General features: G+C 39.5%; 1 protein-coding gene across 1 annotated transcript; it reads right to left on the bottom strand.

The window, feature by feature from the left end:
• Window positions 1-12,621: 12,621 nt before the first annotated feature.
• six2a (SIX homeobox 2a) lies at window positions 12,622-18,581 on the bottom strand. Its single transcript, XM_014975760.2, has 2 exons — window positions 17,413-18,581; window positions 12,622-14,936 (listed from the first exon to the last, which is right to left on the bottom strand). Exons 1-2 carry the CDS (start codon window positions 17,970-17,972, stop codon window positions 14,627-14,629), a joined length of 870 nt encoding a protein of 289 aa, XP_014831246.1. The 5' UTR covers window positions 17,973-18,581; the 3' UTR covers window positions 12,622-14,626.
• Between the last annotated feature and the right edge of the window lie 251 nt (window positions 18,582-18,832).

Here is an 18,832-nt window from a genome sequence, read left to right as displayed (position 1 = left end):
ACTTTGCAATCATTTCACATAGTCCAGTAAATGGCATGTTGTTGATTGAGCCATAAAAGCTGCTGGAAGATTCCTGCTGGTAAGAGGGATTTCAGGACAGCACCAGTGTTGTTCATGCCACATGGTCTGATTATTCTCCAGTTGCTATTGTTTGTGTATTATTGCTATTGCCTATTTTTATTAGTTGTAAATAATTTTTTTTACCCAAAAACTTACGATCTCCTCTATTTTCTTTTTTCAACCATATCTTACGTCTTGTTAATCTTCCATCAAGGTTTAATTTATTTTGGCTTTAATACAAAATGCTTCCTATATTTCAGACTTCTACTGGTGGAAAAAAAAATCCCTGAACACTATGTACTGATTTTCTTCCACTTCAAACCAAAGTGCAACTTTTTCTTGGTCTACTGCGACGCAATGAAGTCAATGAACAGACATCAGGAAAAACGAATACTGAACATGGATGTCTTGAACATGCCTATTTAAACAAAGTTGAGTGCAATATGAATAGTTTCACTTTGAGCTGCTTTCTGTCTGTTCTTGTCGAGTTTTTTTCCCTTCTTCTTCTTCCTTTGCCACCTTGAACATTCATTCACCCCTTTGATTCATCTAATAGGTTTTGCTTGTCCATGCTCCTCTTAGATGGAGGTTAACCGTCTGGAAAGCAGAAACCTTCATCCAATTTTCTTTCAAATTCGCCCCTTACTATTTAATGTCTATTAGAGCATCTGAACATAACATGTTTGGTGCTGGTGAGCAGCCAGCTCAGGACTCCAGAGGCCCGCAGCTGAGTCTAGCGCTTTTGTCCGACCGCTTGTTCTATTTTTAATAGATTCCTGTACATGAGTCGGGTGTCTGAAGCTGCCCTGTTTAAAAGAAACGGCCTCTGTCCCGAGCTGGCCTCACCGACGCATGCATTATTGACGCAAATGCCAACCTTGTCCTCTGCACTCCCTCTAAGTCAGCCCAGTTCAGAGGAAGTCAGCAGCTGTGCGAGAGAGAGGGAGAAAGAGAGAGAGAGAGAAAGAGAGAGAGAGAGCAGAGCAAAGAGTTGAGAGAGCAGATCGACGTCTTTTGAAGCAAGCTGAGGATGACAGGACTGGCAGAAAACAGACCGCGTTGGCAGAAACTAAGCAAAACCTCACATTGTTACTGAATAGATAGCAAATTACGGTAGGTGATTTGCTATCTATTGGGAAGGATGAAAACCGCACAAAATATAATTCAATTAATAAATCACATTAATAGGGTGTTGTCTGGGTTTAAATGTGAACAGTCAGGGAGAGGTTGGGAGCTGTGTCAGTGGTCAATTGGCTTAACTCTTGTTGTCTGTTCTTGGTGTGACTGTGTCAGCAGGCAATGTGTAAATGTGCTCTCTTTTGATTTCCATCTTGTAATCCTCTCCAGCACGGCGACGGCCTGTAAGGCAAAGTGTGAGCGTGGGCCGTGTTTGTTCTGGGATTAGGTAGCACCTCCTCACACACGCACGCAGAACACCAGCTTGTGTGTGTGTGTGTGTGTGTGTGTGTGTGTGTGTGTGTGCGTGTGTGTGCGTGTGTGTGTGTGTGAACGCAGTTTGAACATCTTAAACCTGTATCATCCTGTTTCCCCCCTCTTTTTATTTGACCTTTTTCTGCATTTGTAAGTTTTTACTAATTCAAGTAAGAGACCGTTAATGCTGCACTGCCATCTAGTGATCCTCCTCCACATTGAAGATATTTTACACAGAGAACAAATTTAACACACATTGTTAAATTTTGAAACTCTCAGTTGAAACGAGGGTCGCTATTTTTTACTCTAACAATTTGTGCATAAGTCTGACATTATGCCGTCATAAATATAACATTTGTTATGAACACACAGGAGTCTTTATGAATGTTTATGACTTCATGAAGCCATTCAGTAAATAACACTTTTAATGCAAAGATGCATTAAAAGTGTCAACTTTGCATTAAACGTGTCTTTTTTTTCTTTTTTTTTACCAAATGATGCTTCATGACAACAGTCAGGAAACGTTTCCATTACTACTACATGAAAAACACAATGTAGTCGATATTCTGCTAACATCAAAAAGACACAATTTCTCAATTGCACTGTTTCCACGGAATAAGAAACGCAATTAAAATAAGTTTGTTCACACAATCCTGTCATTAAAAAAAACATGCGTTACCTCTTCCTGTCATCTTCTTCGGCTTTTCCTCCAGTAGGAACATCCGGTTGTTGGTCATGTGACTCATTTAATGCTAAAAAAAATAAATAAATAAGTGTTTCCATTGCAGTTTTGCGAAATGCACTAATTTCGATATTGCTGATAAATCCCCCAAATCCTAGTTCAAAAACTTTTTATTGAAAAATTCCTCTAGTACTGTAAAAGAGTTAATTATCACAAAAGCTTGACTTTAGTTGTTAGGTTTGGGGTAATCACTTTTTCACACAAATCCATATATGTTTTTTTTCTCCCTAAATAATAAACACCTTCGTTTAAAAAGCTCCATTTTGTGTTTAAATTTTGTCGTCTCTGACTAATATTTAAATTGATCTGTTTGCACGTTTTTTGACCGAAATGTGGAAAACATGCAAAAAAGAAGGGAACTCAGGAAAAGACCAAGCACTTTTCACAACACAGTACAAGCAAAAACGATCACATAAGTCTGTGACTTAAACGAATCAAGAGTTTAAATGGCGTTCAAGGTAAGTTGTAAGCAGGTTTCGAAGCAGAAATCTCCCGTTCCTGTTTATACACTGTAAGTAAATATCTTGCTTCTAGTGTCTGTTTAATAAAACAGATTCCCCGCCATATCCACCAGGGGTCACTCTGAGTTCCTCTATTTGAGACCAAACAACAGAAAGGGTGGAAAACGAGCAGCATTCTTTCTGAAAGTGTGCAACTTGTTGAGCTTTCGCAGCATTTTGCGTTGCCGCTGGCGTCCTCAGCACCCAGAACCGCTCCAGCATCGAGTCAGGAGTGGAGCAAATGACAAACGGGGGTTCGCAGAAGCTCTAAGGTCAATGACACAGGCCTCTCCTCCCCCCGGTGCCTACCTCTTGTTGTGTTGAAATTACACCCGTGGCATGTTTTCGTGTTATGCACTTCAAAAATTTATTTATTTTATTTTTTATTTTTTTTTTACAAAAATAACAATTGCTTTGGCTGAAACCCAGGAGCGCTTCACATGGAGCAGAGAAACTAATCAAGCAGGAAGTCGATGGCAAGAAAAAGGCAAGAGGGGAGTTGAAGAAGCAGCTGCCACCGCTGGGGGTGAACGAAAACATAAACAACACAAGGAGGAGTGCACCGTTTGGAAACCAGCCAAGAGTGAGATGATGGGAAGAAAGAAAAAACGGATGGAAAAAGGAGGAGAGCTGAAAGAAAGATGATGTGTGTTTTTTTCCCTTCTTCTCTTTTTCTAGTGACTTCGTGGAGCATAAATTAAGCAAATGAAACTGTTAACTGATGCTGTCTCTAAAAATGTACCTTATGCTTGACGGGCTAATTATGCTGTCTCTTGTTGCATACACAGACAGTTTTCAAATTGTCAAGCTTTTTTTATTACATTTTATTTTGGTGCGAGCCGGAGTTCTTTGGAACCGATATGAGCAGCTACTATCTTCAGTGCAACAGATGCTCTTTGTGAAAAGTATTGGTTTTTGCATTATAGAATTATAGTTTTTTTTTTGTTTTGTTTTTTTTTTTACTTACACTAATTGGTCTATTGAAAGCAACATTTTCATTAATTCGATTTCTTTTTCTGTCAAAGCCCTTCCTCGCTCTTTCTTTGAACAACTTACCGTCCGTATCTGGGAAAAACCCCCAAAGACAAAAAGTATGCTCCTAATTAACCAAATAGTTATGCAGCACTTTGAGACCAGAAAGGCTGATATGTAGGGCTTAATGCCAGTAACGAAGTGCAGATCTCTAACACTGATAAGCCTGCTGCATGGGCCAACATACCAGTACAATTTTCTTTGTCTATCAATATAATTTGAGCCTTGTTCTAATTACTATACTAATAAAAAACTATTGCAATTGTGAAAGAAAATCCCTGTTATCTATTTATTTTTGTCACAATTTACCTTTTATTTCCTGTCAGCGCAGCTGCTGGAGATTCAGGTCGCCTGTATTTTCTTTATTTCAATGCAGTTGCATGTCTTTACCACTAGATGGTGCCAGTATTCGGAGTGTTCGTCATCTACAAATGATCAAGCAAACCAAAAAGCGTCTCGTCATCACTTCCGTTGGTGTTTTAAAACCTCTTTCAACAAATCTACGCATTACTGCTCCTCACTTGACAGACAGTTGTTGCCTTCTAATGCAGTTGGTTCAGTCGAAGCAAAAATATTTACACACCATGTAAATAAAGACAAACAGTTCTCTTTTAATTTCTTTTTCTTTTTTTTTCTTTTTTTTTTTAGAACAGTTTGGATTTAAAAATGGTACAGAAAGTGTACATCGTGTGTAAATAAAAGTCCTTAGTGTTTGGTAAAATGTTCTTGAAATTGTATGAGCTGGATCAAATGCTGTATAAGCATAACTCTACAGTTTGCTTGATTTTCTTTTTCAAATCAAGTCCAAATCAAATCGAGCTCCTCTTTAGCTGAGTTTATCCTGGGACTGAGAAGACGTTGACTTTGTGATGGCCATTCCAAAAAAAAGTACTTTTTTAAAAGTCACTTTGTAACTAATGTGACAGTACGATTAGGGTCATTACCCATTTTAATACCCACTTCTAAACTTTAACTGCTGGCTGAGATCTTGACGTTCTGCTTCAATAATTCCAGATGAAGTTCTTTTCCCCCATAAAACCATCTATTTTACAAAGTCCACCAGTCCTTTCTGCAGCAAAACTAATACACAGTACAATGTGGCTTCAACCCCTTTTTTCCTCCAAATGGTATGTTCAAAACCTTCGGTTTTAATTTCGTCAGACAACAGGACATGTCTACAAAAATTAAGAACTTATTGTCCCTGATGTGCAATAAGAAATTTTCTCTTCCTGTTGGACCATGTTGAACCAGAACCACTGAGCTCCATAATTCTCTACCTGACATATTTGATGTTTTGTTTGTTTGTTTTTTTTGTTTTACCCAATATGCTACTGAAAGAAAAAACGTTTTCTTGATGTTGCCTGTAGATAAATTGATCTTTCATAAGCTGCCACAGTCTTACAAGGAAACAATGTTTTACTCGGGGTTTTTCAGGGTTCTTTGAAAAAATGATATAGCAATCCTAATCTCTGTAAATACCTGACTTTGGCAAAAAAATAAAAAATAAATAATAATAATAATTACACACTTGGCAAAGAAATGTCATTATTGGTTCATTTAGCAATTCTGGTAAACACAACTGATGAATATCTGATTTCAGTTCGACCCAAAGTCGTAGGTTCCTGTCCCTGCGCAAATGCAAAATTCATTGTTAGACATTAATAAAGCTGCTTTCTGTCATTTTCTGTATTTTTGTACATCAAAGCTCACTCATTTCCCTTTGCGCTTCCATCACTGCAGCTACCTCGCGCGCACGCTTTGTGCCGATGACACGGTCTGGCAGGTTGAACCCGTCGGAGTGTTTAGCTGGAAACAAACAAACCTGGGCTGCACACACTCTGACACACAACCTGGCATGCACATGTGCGCTTAATTCTGATTGATCGCCTATTCTGCAGAATTTCCCACTGCTTTCCTGGCAAAGACAGGTCCAGACTAAGAATGAATTGCATGACAATCAATTCCTTAAATCAACAAAGATTCTGAAAGAAAGAAAAATGTGGCAGGCATGAAAGGCCTGGATACCCATAGCATCACATACGGGGTAATATTGGTGAATCTCACTAACAAGATGGAGAAGGAGGTTTCAGTACATACAAAATACTTTTGTGTTGCAAAAGTATTTGCACTGCTTAGCATTTTACAACAACAAATTTGTTTGTATTTCATAGTCTTGTCTGTGCTAGACCAACACGAAGTTGCACATAATGGTATAGTGTATAACTGCATACTTTGTAGAATCACCTTTTACAACAACTATAGCTGCAAGCCTTTGTCTTTTTCAGCTTTGCTCGTATAACGTCTGAATTTGTTGCCCATTATTTGCAAAAATCTCAGTTGACTGGGACATTCTATATATCCCATTGTAGCTCTGCCTGTCTCTTTTGGATTGCTGTCTGAATGTGAACCTTTGCAGCCTATAGCAGGATTCCTTTAATGGCTGCTCTTTATTTAATTCCAAACTTCTTAGGGTTTTGGTCAGCTTTTCCGTCCCTGAGATGTGCCGGGTTAGCTTTCTGCACACACATTTGCATTTTACAAGTAGACCATAAAATTCCAGCTTAGTCTCCACCAGAGCATCTTCTAACCCCTGGCTTGTGGCAAGTTTTACCCTTTGTTTTACCCATGACTCTCCTCTTGTACCCCTTCCGTCGAGGTCAGATTTGTGGAGTCTATAGATTTTTCCACTCGAGATGAAGACCTTTGCAATTCCTCCATATTTATCGTTGGCTGCTTCTCTAATTAAGCCCCTCATCATGCAGCCTGCTGAGTCAAGGTAAGATGGTCACGTCTTGGTATGTCTGTAGGTCAGTAGCACTCTGTGAGATGTTGAAAGATGAAGATGTAGCATTTTTCCCTGATCCCACTTCCGTCTATGTCGGTTCATATATTCTATAAATCCCCAATTCACAGTAGCTGCATTTTTATAAGCTAAATAGATTCGAATGTAATGTAGAGAAATACATAATCAGACCGATAATGTATCAACGTCACATTTTATTTATTTGGAGAGCAAAGTGTCAAATAGAGGAGTTTGTAAAAAAAAATAAATATTAAAACTGTTCTCCTGTTGTGACACTTTGGTGTGTGACAGATAATGAAACTCCCCCTCCTCCCTCTCCCTTTGGTGCTACTACCGTCTGAAGAAATGCACCAACGACCAACCAATCAGTGCCAGGAGGAGTGTCTCAGCGCCGTCAGTCAACCTTGCGAACACGCTGCTAAACATGATGGAGAAAACAACGTACCGTTCAGGAAAACCGCTTGTACGCCATGTTAACTAGCCTTAGCATTCACGACGGCCTGTGCTGCCGATTATCTGTCCCAAATTACACTGTCGCTGTATAGCGACTGCTAACAAATATGTTAAAATATGTACATTTTCTAAAAAGGTACACACTGCAGCTTTAAAGCTGGATAGGCAAAAAAAAAAAAAAAAAAAAGTGCTCTGAAAACTGTACATGATTTAACCTGCCCTCTGGCACTCAGAGTGAACACCCAGCTAAAGCATAAAGCATCCTGTAGTTAATCTTCTAGCTGGACAGCTTTAATGGAACGGTGTCAAGTGACAATATCTGGAAAAGCCATCGGAGTGAATCTAATGCGATCAGAAGAACCTGTTTCTGTGTCTGAGTTAAAAAACAAATAAAAATTTACAGTAGAGAGAGAGAAGCCCCCAGGTGAGCCACAGCGAACTGTGCGAACCCACATACATTAAAATGCCTTATCTCTTTCAGTTGCTTCGGTTTCATTTCTCCACGGGGAGATTTAAATGTCTTAAAGCAACATGTTTCTCTTTGCAAAAGTTTGGGGTTTCTGTTACTTAGGGATTCACACCAGAAACTGTTTTTCACCAAACGAAGCCGTCGGCCCTTTAAAGTGTTTTGATAAAGCTATCAGAAAATGGCCACCTGTGACAAATACGCAAGATAGTTTATGGTTTTTCCATGAACACAAAAGGTTAAATGTGAGGTGTTATTTATAATTATTTCTATTAGTAATTGAACACACAGTGTTTTGTTTGTTTGTTTTAATGTTCTTGAAAGTAGATGCCGTAATGAGGTTGAAAACGCATTATGAACAAAACCTCATGGTTAACTTAAAAAAAATTGACAGCAATTACCAGAAAAAAGGTTTCACACAAAATGATGTTTAAGACCAGCTGCTCAAAAACTCCCTGTTGGACGTTACAGACTAATTTTACTGACTGAAAGTTTCGTTGAAGGAGGATCTGTGGAGGAAACCAAAGATTAGGGAGACCTGGAGCTCATCAACAAAAATAAACCAATCAAAAGACGCAAAAAGCCAATCAGCAATTATAAAACGTATTTTGTTTCTGTAGCGCCAATGAAGATTGTTCCACTGGTTGTTAAGAAAGGCATAAAACAGTTCATTTTTTTCATAAAATGTCAAAAATTAGAAACACAAATTTTCGCTCTGAATTGTTTCCCCTCTTATGTTGTTTTGTCTTTTGAGAGACGTTTTTCTCATTTCCCAGGAGAAACAAAAATAAGTCTCATAGCTTGCAGGTGTGAAATAATAATGTGATATATATATATATATATATATATATATATATATATATATATATATATATATATTTTGCTTCTGTTCATACAGCTTATTTAGTAGATAATGCCACATGACAACCAGACCCGCCACGTCCGTCCAGTTTCAACCCTTCGTCTCCAAGCTGCCTGGGGAAAAAAAATGCACAAAACACAACAAACCGACAAAACAAAAACAACTAACATTTTGTTTTGGCATTCTTATTATACTCTTGAAGCCACAGATTTATGATTCTCGTGAAGACATGAGAATCACATAATTACTCAGTTAAACTTGATTATAAGGTTTAAAAACAGCTGGATAATTTTACATGCTCACTTAGGAACTTCCATAGAGGCGACACTTTCATCTCTGTGTTTTAAAAGCTAGTTATTCAATAGTTTTTCATGTTGTATTTTGAGGGTTTGCATTTTTTTTCTGTCATTTTTCTGTGTTTACATGTATGATTCTTGGGGGGGTAAATAAGGAGTTTATCCGACACACGTCTCAGGACTCAGGTTGGAAATCTGAACGCCGTCTGCCAGGTGACCTTTTTCACTGGAGCACCGAGCCCCTGCAGCGCACTCAGATGTGTGTGTGTGATCCACTGAGTGTGTGTGTGCGTGTGTGTTTTGTTTTATAGCAGCTCCTGTCCTACACACAGGGAGTACATTAATGCCCTCCCTCCTGTGGCCATCTCTCTCTGTCCAGGTGCTCACACCCTCAGTCTCTTCCTCATCATCCTCTCTTCCAAGACCCCCTGCAGGTTTATCCATGCTTTATGGGACACACCTTATCCACCAGAAAAAGCAACAAAAAAAAGAAAAAAAAAAAAAAAGAAAGAAAGATGAAAATAGAAGAGAGGATGACTTCTGGTGTCATCCCAAACAATACATTGTGACAAAACAAGGGTTAGCGTTGTTATTCTGATTAAGATTTCAACTTTTATGTTCTTTTGTTTGAGGTCATTTGATTCGTTTCATGATGGAAATCCACTGAACTCATTAAAATATGTTTGCAACTATTTCAAATTGCATAGCTTCTTTTTAATAATAAAGAGTTTGTGATTGCAGACGCATGCATTGTGAGGCATTTTAACAAATTCAAATTCAAACCGTGCAGCTTCTCTGTGAACAGAGGACGTGAAGATGAGCTTCCGTGTGAAACGTGCCAATCATGTTTCAAGTTGGTAAAATGAAAAAGTAACAAAAACTTGATGTATTCTACTTTCATTGGTAAAACAAAACAAAACAAAACAAAACGTTTAAGTAAGTGGATATTTCAGACCCAGGAGGATGAACTAACCAGACGGAGCCGTGCTTGAACTCAGACTATACATTTTATGTGTTTTTTTTTTACTGTTATTATTTCAATGACTTGACATAAAGTTTTAATGAAGTGTAACACACCTTCTACTTGTTCTGTGTATGCCTGAAGCAATATTCCTCTCTGAAAAAAAAAAAATAAAAAAGAAACTGTTAGGAATTGTTTCACAGTTCACACCTATGATCTGACGTGCCTCAGAAGTATGTGTCATCCTCTGTGCCATCATTCCAGACTTACGCAAACGTGTTTTTACACTATTAAGTGTAACTGGAGCTTATGTAGTCATTTGTTGTGCGTTTTGTCTGCACGGTTCTGCGAGTTCTCCTCAGACCAGTCCGCTCCGTCTTTAAACGAGAGCGCTGATTCGGCAAACGCCGTGACAGGAGGGAGGCGTGGGGGGGAGACAGGCTCATGTTTAAGCCTCAGCTGGAGGGAATCCTTTTCCAGCTCTGAGTCTGCTGCTATAAAGGTTTGACCTCTGACCTCTCTGAAAGAGAGAGAAGGAGGGTGAAGAAGTGGTGGGGTTGGGGGGGCTAAGTGAAAGGAGAATTTCTCCACTGGGGCCAATAATGTGTCCAGGCACAAGCAAGCATCACTGTTTCTGTAAAGTGTGTTAACATCCCTGGATAAAAATGTGGGTTAAGCAAGAGTGTGTAAAAGTGCTGTGTCAGACCCGCTCTGCTCGGAACACATGACACACTTCAGTCATTTTAAAACAGCTGACAAAGCACTTACAGCTTGGTTTGTATTTTTTATTTTTATTTATTTATTAGTCACATGTCAAACTAAGTTTGGCAATATGATGATAGCACTACCATCACAAAACTAGTAATTAATTTTATAGTCATTTCCATAATGTTGGAAAAGTAATTCTAATTTATTTAATTATATATTCATCAGAAAAACTAAGTGTGATCATGTGATTATTATTATTATTAGAATAGCTTAAATATATTATTTATTTATTTATTTGTTTTATATGACGTTGTTTAGCTTGAAAACGATTTTTAGATATATTTTTTTTCACCAGCAGCAATAAAATTGTGTGTGTATATATATATATATATATATATATATATATATATATATATATATATATATATATATATATATATATATATATATATATATATATATATATATATATATATATATATATATTATTATTAACAATTTTGCTTGTTTACTGGGTTTTGCCAGCAGTTCGTTGACAAACGCGGCCATGAAGACGAACCGAGTCATTAAACGGGGACGGTCCACCGGCCCGCTTGTGCTTCCTGACAGTGGCATTGTGAAAACTTAGTTACAAAATTATTTTAAAACACACTTCTAGTTAAAAAAAAAAAAAAAAAAAAAGAGGATGGGAAAAAAAGGTTCTCACATTGTTTATGTTTAAGAAGTTTCAAACTAAATCAGATTTGAATTTCTCTGCTATGTCAAATTCAAAACAAAGACTAAGACTGACCTCAGATTGTCCTATGAGGCTGTTCCCCTTTTTTAGGCATTTTGTGGGTTTTCCTTTGAACTGTCTCTTTTCTGTGTTACAGTGATTGTGTCCCTAGAGGCATACAGTAGTCGCATCAACATCATGACTTTGTGACCGAGCACACCGAACCGCAACATCCTCTCACTGCGGTTTTTATTGACGGGCTATTAAAGCGCCTGTAGAAATCAGGACTAGTTCCCACCTGTCCGGTGATTGTTTTTGCCGCTTTTTTTCGAGAGCTCGTTATTCCCATAAAAGCAGCTTTCCAGCGTTAGATCTGCGTTTGTTGGGCCCCTTTTCTTCACCACTGGTGGGTTTCTTCTCTTTTTTTTCTTTTCTTTCCTCTAAAGTATTCCAGCCAAAACAACATTTAACAGCCTTGCCTTTCCTCGGTGCCAGTTCCCATTTCAAGCTAATGGGAACAAAACGAAGGAGTGAGCGTAAAGTGGAGACGAAAATCGCAGCTATATTTGTGGCTGGCTTGGTGAGAGGCCAGATATCCTGTAAGGATTAGGGCACGTCTCCTCGCGAGCCTCTTTTACGGCCTTGTTTTCAATAGAAATCCTTGTTAATTGGAGACGCTTTAAGCTGCGTGGGTAATTGACCTTCGTGCGGGCAGAACGCGGTGTGAACGATCAGTCACATTAACAGACAGGAAGGAGACAGTGAAACCTCTAAGCACACTCTTTGTGTAAACACTTTTCATTTTCTCGTCGGGCCTTAGGGGGAAATTAATAACGGACAGGATGTTTGCTGTTGTCTCTCCTCTAAAGACGACTATCTGCCCGCGTGCACAAATATGTCGGCAGACGATTAAGAAGTCGATGATAAATATTGATTGTGCGTAGTTGTAAAAAAGAAAAGAAAAGGCGTTTAAATTGAGCTGAATAGTTTAAGGGGAACATATGTCTCGAAAAAGACGTTTATTGGTGTCTAAATGTGGCTTAAAATTAAAGACTTAAAGAGACTCAAAACAGAAGAGACGGTAAAGACGAGTCGTTTGAAAATTGAAAAAAAAAAGACGTCCACAAGCAGATGCACGCTAATGTGTAAATGGTGAACGTCTTGGAAAGACGTTTACAAAAAAAAAAAAAAAAAAAAAAAAAAAAGATGCATTCTGCTGTCCACGTGCAGGCGAAAGGTGAAACGACGTCTATGACAGTGTGGTTGAAAATACAAGATGTTTCAAAAAAAAAAAAAAAAAGACTTACTGTCGACATACCGGTAGAAAGTGAAGCAAACACACCCAAGCAAAAAGTGGAAAGACGTGAACAATGACGTCCGTTGGTGTCAAAAGGGATAAAAAATTGGAAACTCGTAAAATCTCCATAAAATTATACTGACATGTAAGGGAGAGGTATAAAAAAAAGATTGACAACAACAACAAAAAAATCTGCCGATGACTAAATATGGCTCAAATGTGAAAAGATTTCCGTAAAATTGTCTACAAGTGTCTAAATGTGTTGAAACGGGGAAAAGACATAAACAGAAATAAGTTTGTTTTTTTTTTTTTAATTGTGGCCATAAAAAAAGGAAACGTGTATTGATGTATAAAAACGAGAAAGGGGTCACTGGGGCTCCAATGGGCCACCTACTGGAGTCTAATATTTTATACAAGCCGTATTTGAGCTCGATCTATTGGCTTAAAAATGACTATTTTCAACCTACATCTCCAGTCTGTCCGACCGTGAGCAGAAATCGAGTGTTTGAACTGCGAATGCCAAAAGCTCCCAATCTACGAATCTACAAGAATCTGCAAAAAAAACAAACACATTTTTTTTTTACACATGAGAGGAGACGTTTGCTTTGCTCTCCGATAAAACATCTCTGGCTGCAGACTGACTGATGGAGCGAGAGCTGAAGGTGTTTCACAGTCGAGGCTGTTAAAACAAAGTGTCTTCTTTCAACGCTAGTTTCCAGTTCTGTTTTTTTTTCTTTCCATCGACAAGAAGCAAAAAAAAAAAAAAAAAAAAAAAAAAAAAAAGCTCCACCACGGCACTTTTGTTCCCCTCAACTGAGCGAGCGAGGAAAGATAAGGTGTCATCACTCCGACATGAAGCTGAAGGTCTCCCCTGTTTGGAAATGCGTGTCTGGATTCTGCCCCGCTTTAATGGCCAGATGCCACCACATGTTCCGGCCTCTTGACTTGTGTTGCTTTTACTAAGTGCTCGATTGAGTGTCTCTTTTTTCCTGTCTTCCTCGTTTTGTCACGCCAACATAAAATTATTATAATTTATTTATTTATTTATTTTACTATTTTGACTAAAATACGAAATTGTTGTTTATTGTTTTTATTTCAATGATGACATAAAAATGAAATGCATAATTCTTGCATTTCGGAGTCGACATTCCTTGAGAGTGAATATCCGTGTCCAAAAATGCACCTATCTTGTTTTAAAGTAAAAACTGCAACAACAAAAAGAAGAGAAAGAAAAAAAAAAGAAAATTAATATATTTAAAAAAATTAAATTAAAAAATAAATCAGATTTATTTCATGGTTGCACTTTTGGTTATAAAGCAATAAAATATATAAAAGATATATTAGGGGGCGGGGAGGAACTATATAAATAATGATTCAGAATCACATGAATAAATGGATTTTAGTCCGTGGATGTCCTTTTTCTTTTATTGGAAAGTTTATATGAAACTATATGAGTCGCTTCATTATTCCTCCGTTAAGCGCAGAGCTTACATGCAGTCTCTTTCCAAATAAAAATGTAAATACTACTACTCATCATCATCATCATCATCATCGTTATCATCAGCATCATATAATATAGTCAGGAGGTTAAGATACTTCACGTCGTCGCGGCTCTTATTAGACACTTGAACAGTCCAACCTCCTTCAAAACAAAGAAACCGAATTAAGAAAGAAAAGCAAAAACAAACAAAACAGAAAGACTGCATATGGCTCTCTTGGAAAACCCCAATGTAAACAATACAGACAGGGGGAAACCGAGTCTCCTATACAATAATAACGGTACAGGAATTAAGACACGTTTTATTCTTATTGTTTTCAACAATATAAGATAATATGTAATTACATTCAGAAATACATCTCTCTCTCTCTCTCTCTCTTTTATTTCTTCCTCCCCTTTCCTACTAAATCTATCAGTTCTTTCCTCGAACGCAGCGAAACCAAAGTGGTGTGAGAACCTGACGTCTGCTTGATCAGTTGCTGTCGTTTAAGTGCTTTTAAGCCTAAAATTGTGGTTCTTGAAAACGTCCCCAAAACGCTTAAATTTGCTATAAGAGGAGGTGGCGGGAAAACGTGTTTTTTTTATTTATTTTGTATTGTTTTTATGTATTTTACTTGCGTATAGACCAAAAGGTTTGTTATTGTGGCTGTTCTCGCAGATTCCCAGTCTTTCTTACCGCAAGTGCTTGAAGCTTCGCTCTCATCACCATGTAAATTCTCCAGAAAAAAAAGAAAAGAAGAAAAAAAAGGAAAAGTTTTTAGGTTTTTTTTTTTTTTTTTGTCCTCTCTCAGTGTCCTTTTTTTTAAGAGCCGAGGTCCACGAGGTTAGAAGACATAGAGTTTAGTATAGTGTCATGGTGCACCGAGTGGTGATGGTGCACCGAGTCTGCGCCGCCCGGCACCGGAATCGCGCTGGGTCCCGGAGGGGGCGCAAGGCCGTGCAGGGACGGTAAGCCGGCGTTCGAGCCCAAGAGCAGGGCCGGGCTCGGCGACGTGTGATCCGGTGTCCCCGAAGGCGTTTTATCGTCGTCCGAGCTCCCCAAAAGAGTTTTATTTCCGTTCATTGAAGAAGATAGGTTGTGACTGTTGCTGTTGGAGTTCTCGCTGTTTTCCCTAAAAGGAAAAGGAAATTCAATTTTAATTGGTGCACACTCATTCAACAGGCATTTCGCAACATTGACATGTGCATCTAAAAAAAGGAAAGGAAAGCTAAATTTGCAATTCATATTCACACTAGCAAAATAACTTTTCAACAGCGAGACATTGTTTTTTTAGATTTTTTTAGATTTTCCAATCATGCATATCAATTAGTATTTAATGGTTAAATTTTTCAAACATTGATTCTTTTATTATTATGAACCTGAAAATTTGTATTAGAATTCAACTGAAATGTTCTCAGTCAGCTGTTATTTTAATTATTCTTGCGATGCAGAGAATGGTACACTACAAAAAGGATTTGGGGAAGTCTCCAATTTTAGACATTTAAATGATTTAAAGAAATATATATCAAGAAAATTTGTTTGTTAATGTGACGTTCAAAAAAATCTTCCATTCTAACGATGCTAGCTAATTTATTTGTGTAACATATCCTTCGTGACTGTTCAAATTAAAGTTGCACTGGGAATGATGGTTCAGTCAACTAATATTGAGCAAAGAATGGGAAGGTGTGTTTACTTTATAACTAATGACTATCTGAGCTTAGAAAAGGTTACAAACTGTCATACTATACAACAGAAACTTAGGCAAAGTTTCTGTTGGAGCAAGAGTTCAGGTTTGTAAACTAAACGCGTTAGCTGGTTTAGTGATGTCAAGCTTGCTAGCAATACGACCTTAGCCCTGAATCAGTTGTTGACAACGACAGACACATCTAAGATGTGAAATAGTTCACATGCTGTCTTTTCAGAAAAGATTTACACATTCTGTAACTATTTCAGGAACTTGTTCTGCTTTAGCGACAGCACTGCCGCTAAAGTCAAACCTCTAGCTGACGCTGCCTGTGTGTGTAATTCCCCATTTTTTCCCTCTCCCCTGAAGGAGTCAGTCGATGCCAATGAACGGCACATCTCGGCCATGGTAGTTGAGGAAAAGTTGAACATTTCACTGCAACAGGATGTATTTTTAGAAGAGTCTAATATTTTATAAACATTTTATGCTAGTACGGAGACAGCACAAAGGCTACGGTCAAGCCGACTATAGACAGCTAGGTGTATTAGCGCTGATGTTTAAAAACTTTGTTGCAATTATAGAAACATTTTAATCAAAAGCGATTTGTGTGCTTTGTGTCTCTTTAGCATGAAAAGATAAACAAAATTAATAAAATGGTTGGAAATTCAGTAAATCTGTTGAGTAGAGAAATCTTAAAAAGGCGCTTGAATTTAACCACAAGTATGTAAGTCGTGTGTCTACCTGCACTGTACATAAGTTATTATCAGAGATATTATTTGAAGTCTGCACAACGTAAGTTAAGGGAAATTGCTGCAACAGTTTGTTTTGTTAGTGCAGACGCACGATGGAGATTGATTTATAGCATGTTTACAACTGCTCTTTTGTGGAAAGGTACGAGAGATCATGTATTAACGCAGCAACCAGCAATCCATTCGTGCATACCTGCTCATTAAAGAGTCCGTGAAATAAATAATAAGACTCTCGTTTGGCTGCAGCGCCGCAGCACAGACTTAAAAACAATGACAGGCGGCCATAAATCCCGACCTTTCCAAAAGTCATTAGAGCTTATTAGCTAAATCAATCGCTGTGTCGAAACATTTGTAATTTAGGGTTACAAGTGGCATAGTTTTTATATAGGAGAGCACTGAGCCTTTTCTCTGCACGAGCACATGATTTACGTGGAGCTTTCAGCCCGAATTAGTGGCCAGAGGCTGAAAGAAGACACCAGCTGGGGCGCACACCTCTCTGCAGCGCCTGCGTGTGTAATCCCCCCCTAAAAAACCTTCAAATGTGGCCTACACGCTAAATGGAAGCATGGACTGTAAAACATAATAAATAAAAAAAACTTTTTAAAAAAGCATCTTTCTATAGACATGTTCTCATTTGCTTCTGCTCACTCCATGGTTGTTTGGGTTAGTATAACATATTTGTGTGTGTGTGTGTGTGGGTGTGTGTGTGTGTGTGTGTGTGTGTGTGTGTGTGTGTGTGTTTTAGCTTTTTTTTTGATGTTGATATGAAAGTAAAACCTCGGGTGATAATAAGTGTAATTACTACGGCAAAAGGAGAGGTAAATGTACGCTTATATGTCCTTGTAATTTGCCTAACAGCAAACCTTTTAATTTCCTGCTTTCCAAACTTTTGCACTCACACTCCAACACTTTTCATAGACGCCCAAACCAGAAGAGGTAACCTGGAGCTGGAGTGGACTGTTTCAATATGATTTAATTTAATAAATACATAAATAAATGTGATAAAAGAGACAGAATAAACAGCAAGAGACGGGATGTTTTGAACATATTTTCAGATGTAGGTCAGCACGTCAAAGTGCTTGTGACTCAGCACCATTTTGTTTTAACATGACTCTGCTTTTTTTTTTTATCCCCTTTTCCAACATGTTGATAGTTTTATCTGCAGACGCTCCTACCTCTCCTTCGCCTCCGCCGCCCGGTCTCTCTGCCGCCGGTTCTTGAACCAGTTGCTGACCTGCGTGGTGGTGAGTCCCGTGGCCTCGGCCAACTCCCTCTTTTCCCGCGGGGACGGGTACGGGTTGTGGGTGTACCACTCCCGCAGCACGCTCCGGCTCTTCTCCTTGAAGCAGTAGCTCGTCTCCTCTCCGTCCCAGATGGAGCGGGGCAGCGGGAACTTTCTCCGGACGCGGTACTTCCCCACGGCCCCGAGAGGGCGGCCCCGCAGCTTCTCCGCCTCGATGTAGTGCGCCTTGAGCCACAGCTGCTGCAGCTTCGGGTGGTTGTGCGGCGAGAACTGGTGGCTCTCCAGGATCTTGTAGAGCTCTCGGAAGTTGCCCCGGTGGAAGGCGACCACGGCTTTCGCCTTGAGGACGCTCTCGTTCTTGTGGAGGTGCTCGCAGGCCGGCAGGGACCAGAGGAAGCGTCCCAGCCGCTCGATGTTCCCCCCTTGCTGGAGGACCTCGCAGACACACGCGACTTGCTCCTGCGTGAAACCAAACGTCGGGAGCATTGACATGGCGACAGCCGCAGACCAGCGCAGATTAGATTGTGCCTCACTTCCACGTCTCTTGTCTCAGTCTCTCATTAAAGTGACACGCAGTAAGTCCACAAGTGTCAAGAAAAGAAAAGAAAAAAAAAAAAAAGAAAAAAAAAGTGTCCCAGAAGAGCAGCCTATACGACTCAGGGGTTAGGGGTAATATCCAGCTTCAATGCCCGTTGAGCCATGCAGATCCCCGGGCGACAGTTCCTCTTGAAAGTTGCGGCGAAACACACACACAGAGGGAGAGAGAAATGTGGAACTCCTTCCTCCGTCCGCCTCCACCTTTTCTGCGCCGTTTCTACATAAACTACTCCCGGAGAGCAGACTCGCTGGCTCGTTTTAATAATATTATTCTAAGCTGGCAAGACAAGCGATTATATGAACTCTGATTGGTCGGTTATCTGACCCGGGGATGGTGAGGATAAGACAATAGCCTCAGTCAAATTATTTGCCATGGTTACGCTGTCACTCAGCGTAACCCGATACCCTTTGAGGTGGCTCCTTGGCAAAGTCGAGCGGATTGTTCTCTGCGTGTCCAGCCCGCCCTCCCAATAGAAATATTGCTCAGATTTTTCTCCCTCCCTCCCCCACCCCTCCACTCTCTCTCTTAAACGTTTTTATTACTCCTCTCTTCTTTTTTTTTTTTTTTTTTTGACGGACACACCGGGCAGCCAAAGAGCGCGCAGCAGTGAGGAAGGTGCGGGGCCGGAGGGGAGAAGGAGAGCCACGCTGTTCTCGCGGCTGGAGGGAGGATGGCGCCAGAGCGCGCAGGGCAGGGATCACCGCGCAGGAGCGGCGCGTCTTCAATGCGCCTGGAAGCGCTCTGAAATCAGCCG

Source organism: Poecilia mexicana, unplaced genomic scaffold (genome assembly GCF_051168715.1).
Source record: "Poecilia mexicana isolate PSO_F unplaced genomic scaffold, ASM5116871v1 scaffold_15, whole genome shotgun sequence".
Classification (NCBI taxonomy): Eukaryota; Metazoa; Chordata; class Actinopteri; order Cyprinodontiformes; family Poeciliidae; genus Poecilia; species Poecilia mexicana.
Note: the sequence above shows the minus strand (reverse complement) of the source record. Positions and strands in the feature narration are given on the sequence as shown.

Bases quoted from the DNA above. Each gene is read 5' to 3' on its own strand.
- six2a (XM_014975760.2), bottom strand. From the start codon at position 17,972: ATGTCAATGCTCCCGACGTTTGGTTTCACGCAGGAGCAAGTCGCGTGT. The intron at 14,937-17,412 runs GTAGGAGCGTCT...TTTTCCTTTTAG, and splicing joins GCGGCGGAGGCGAAGGAGAG to GGAAAACAGCGAGAACTCCA.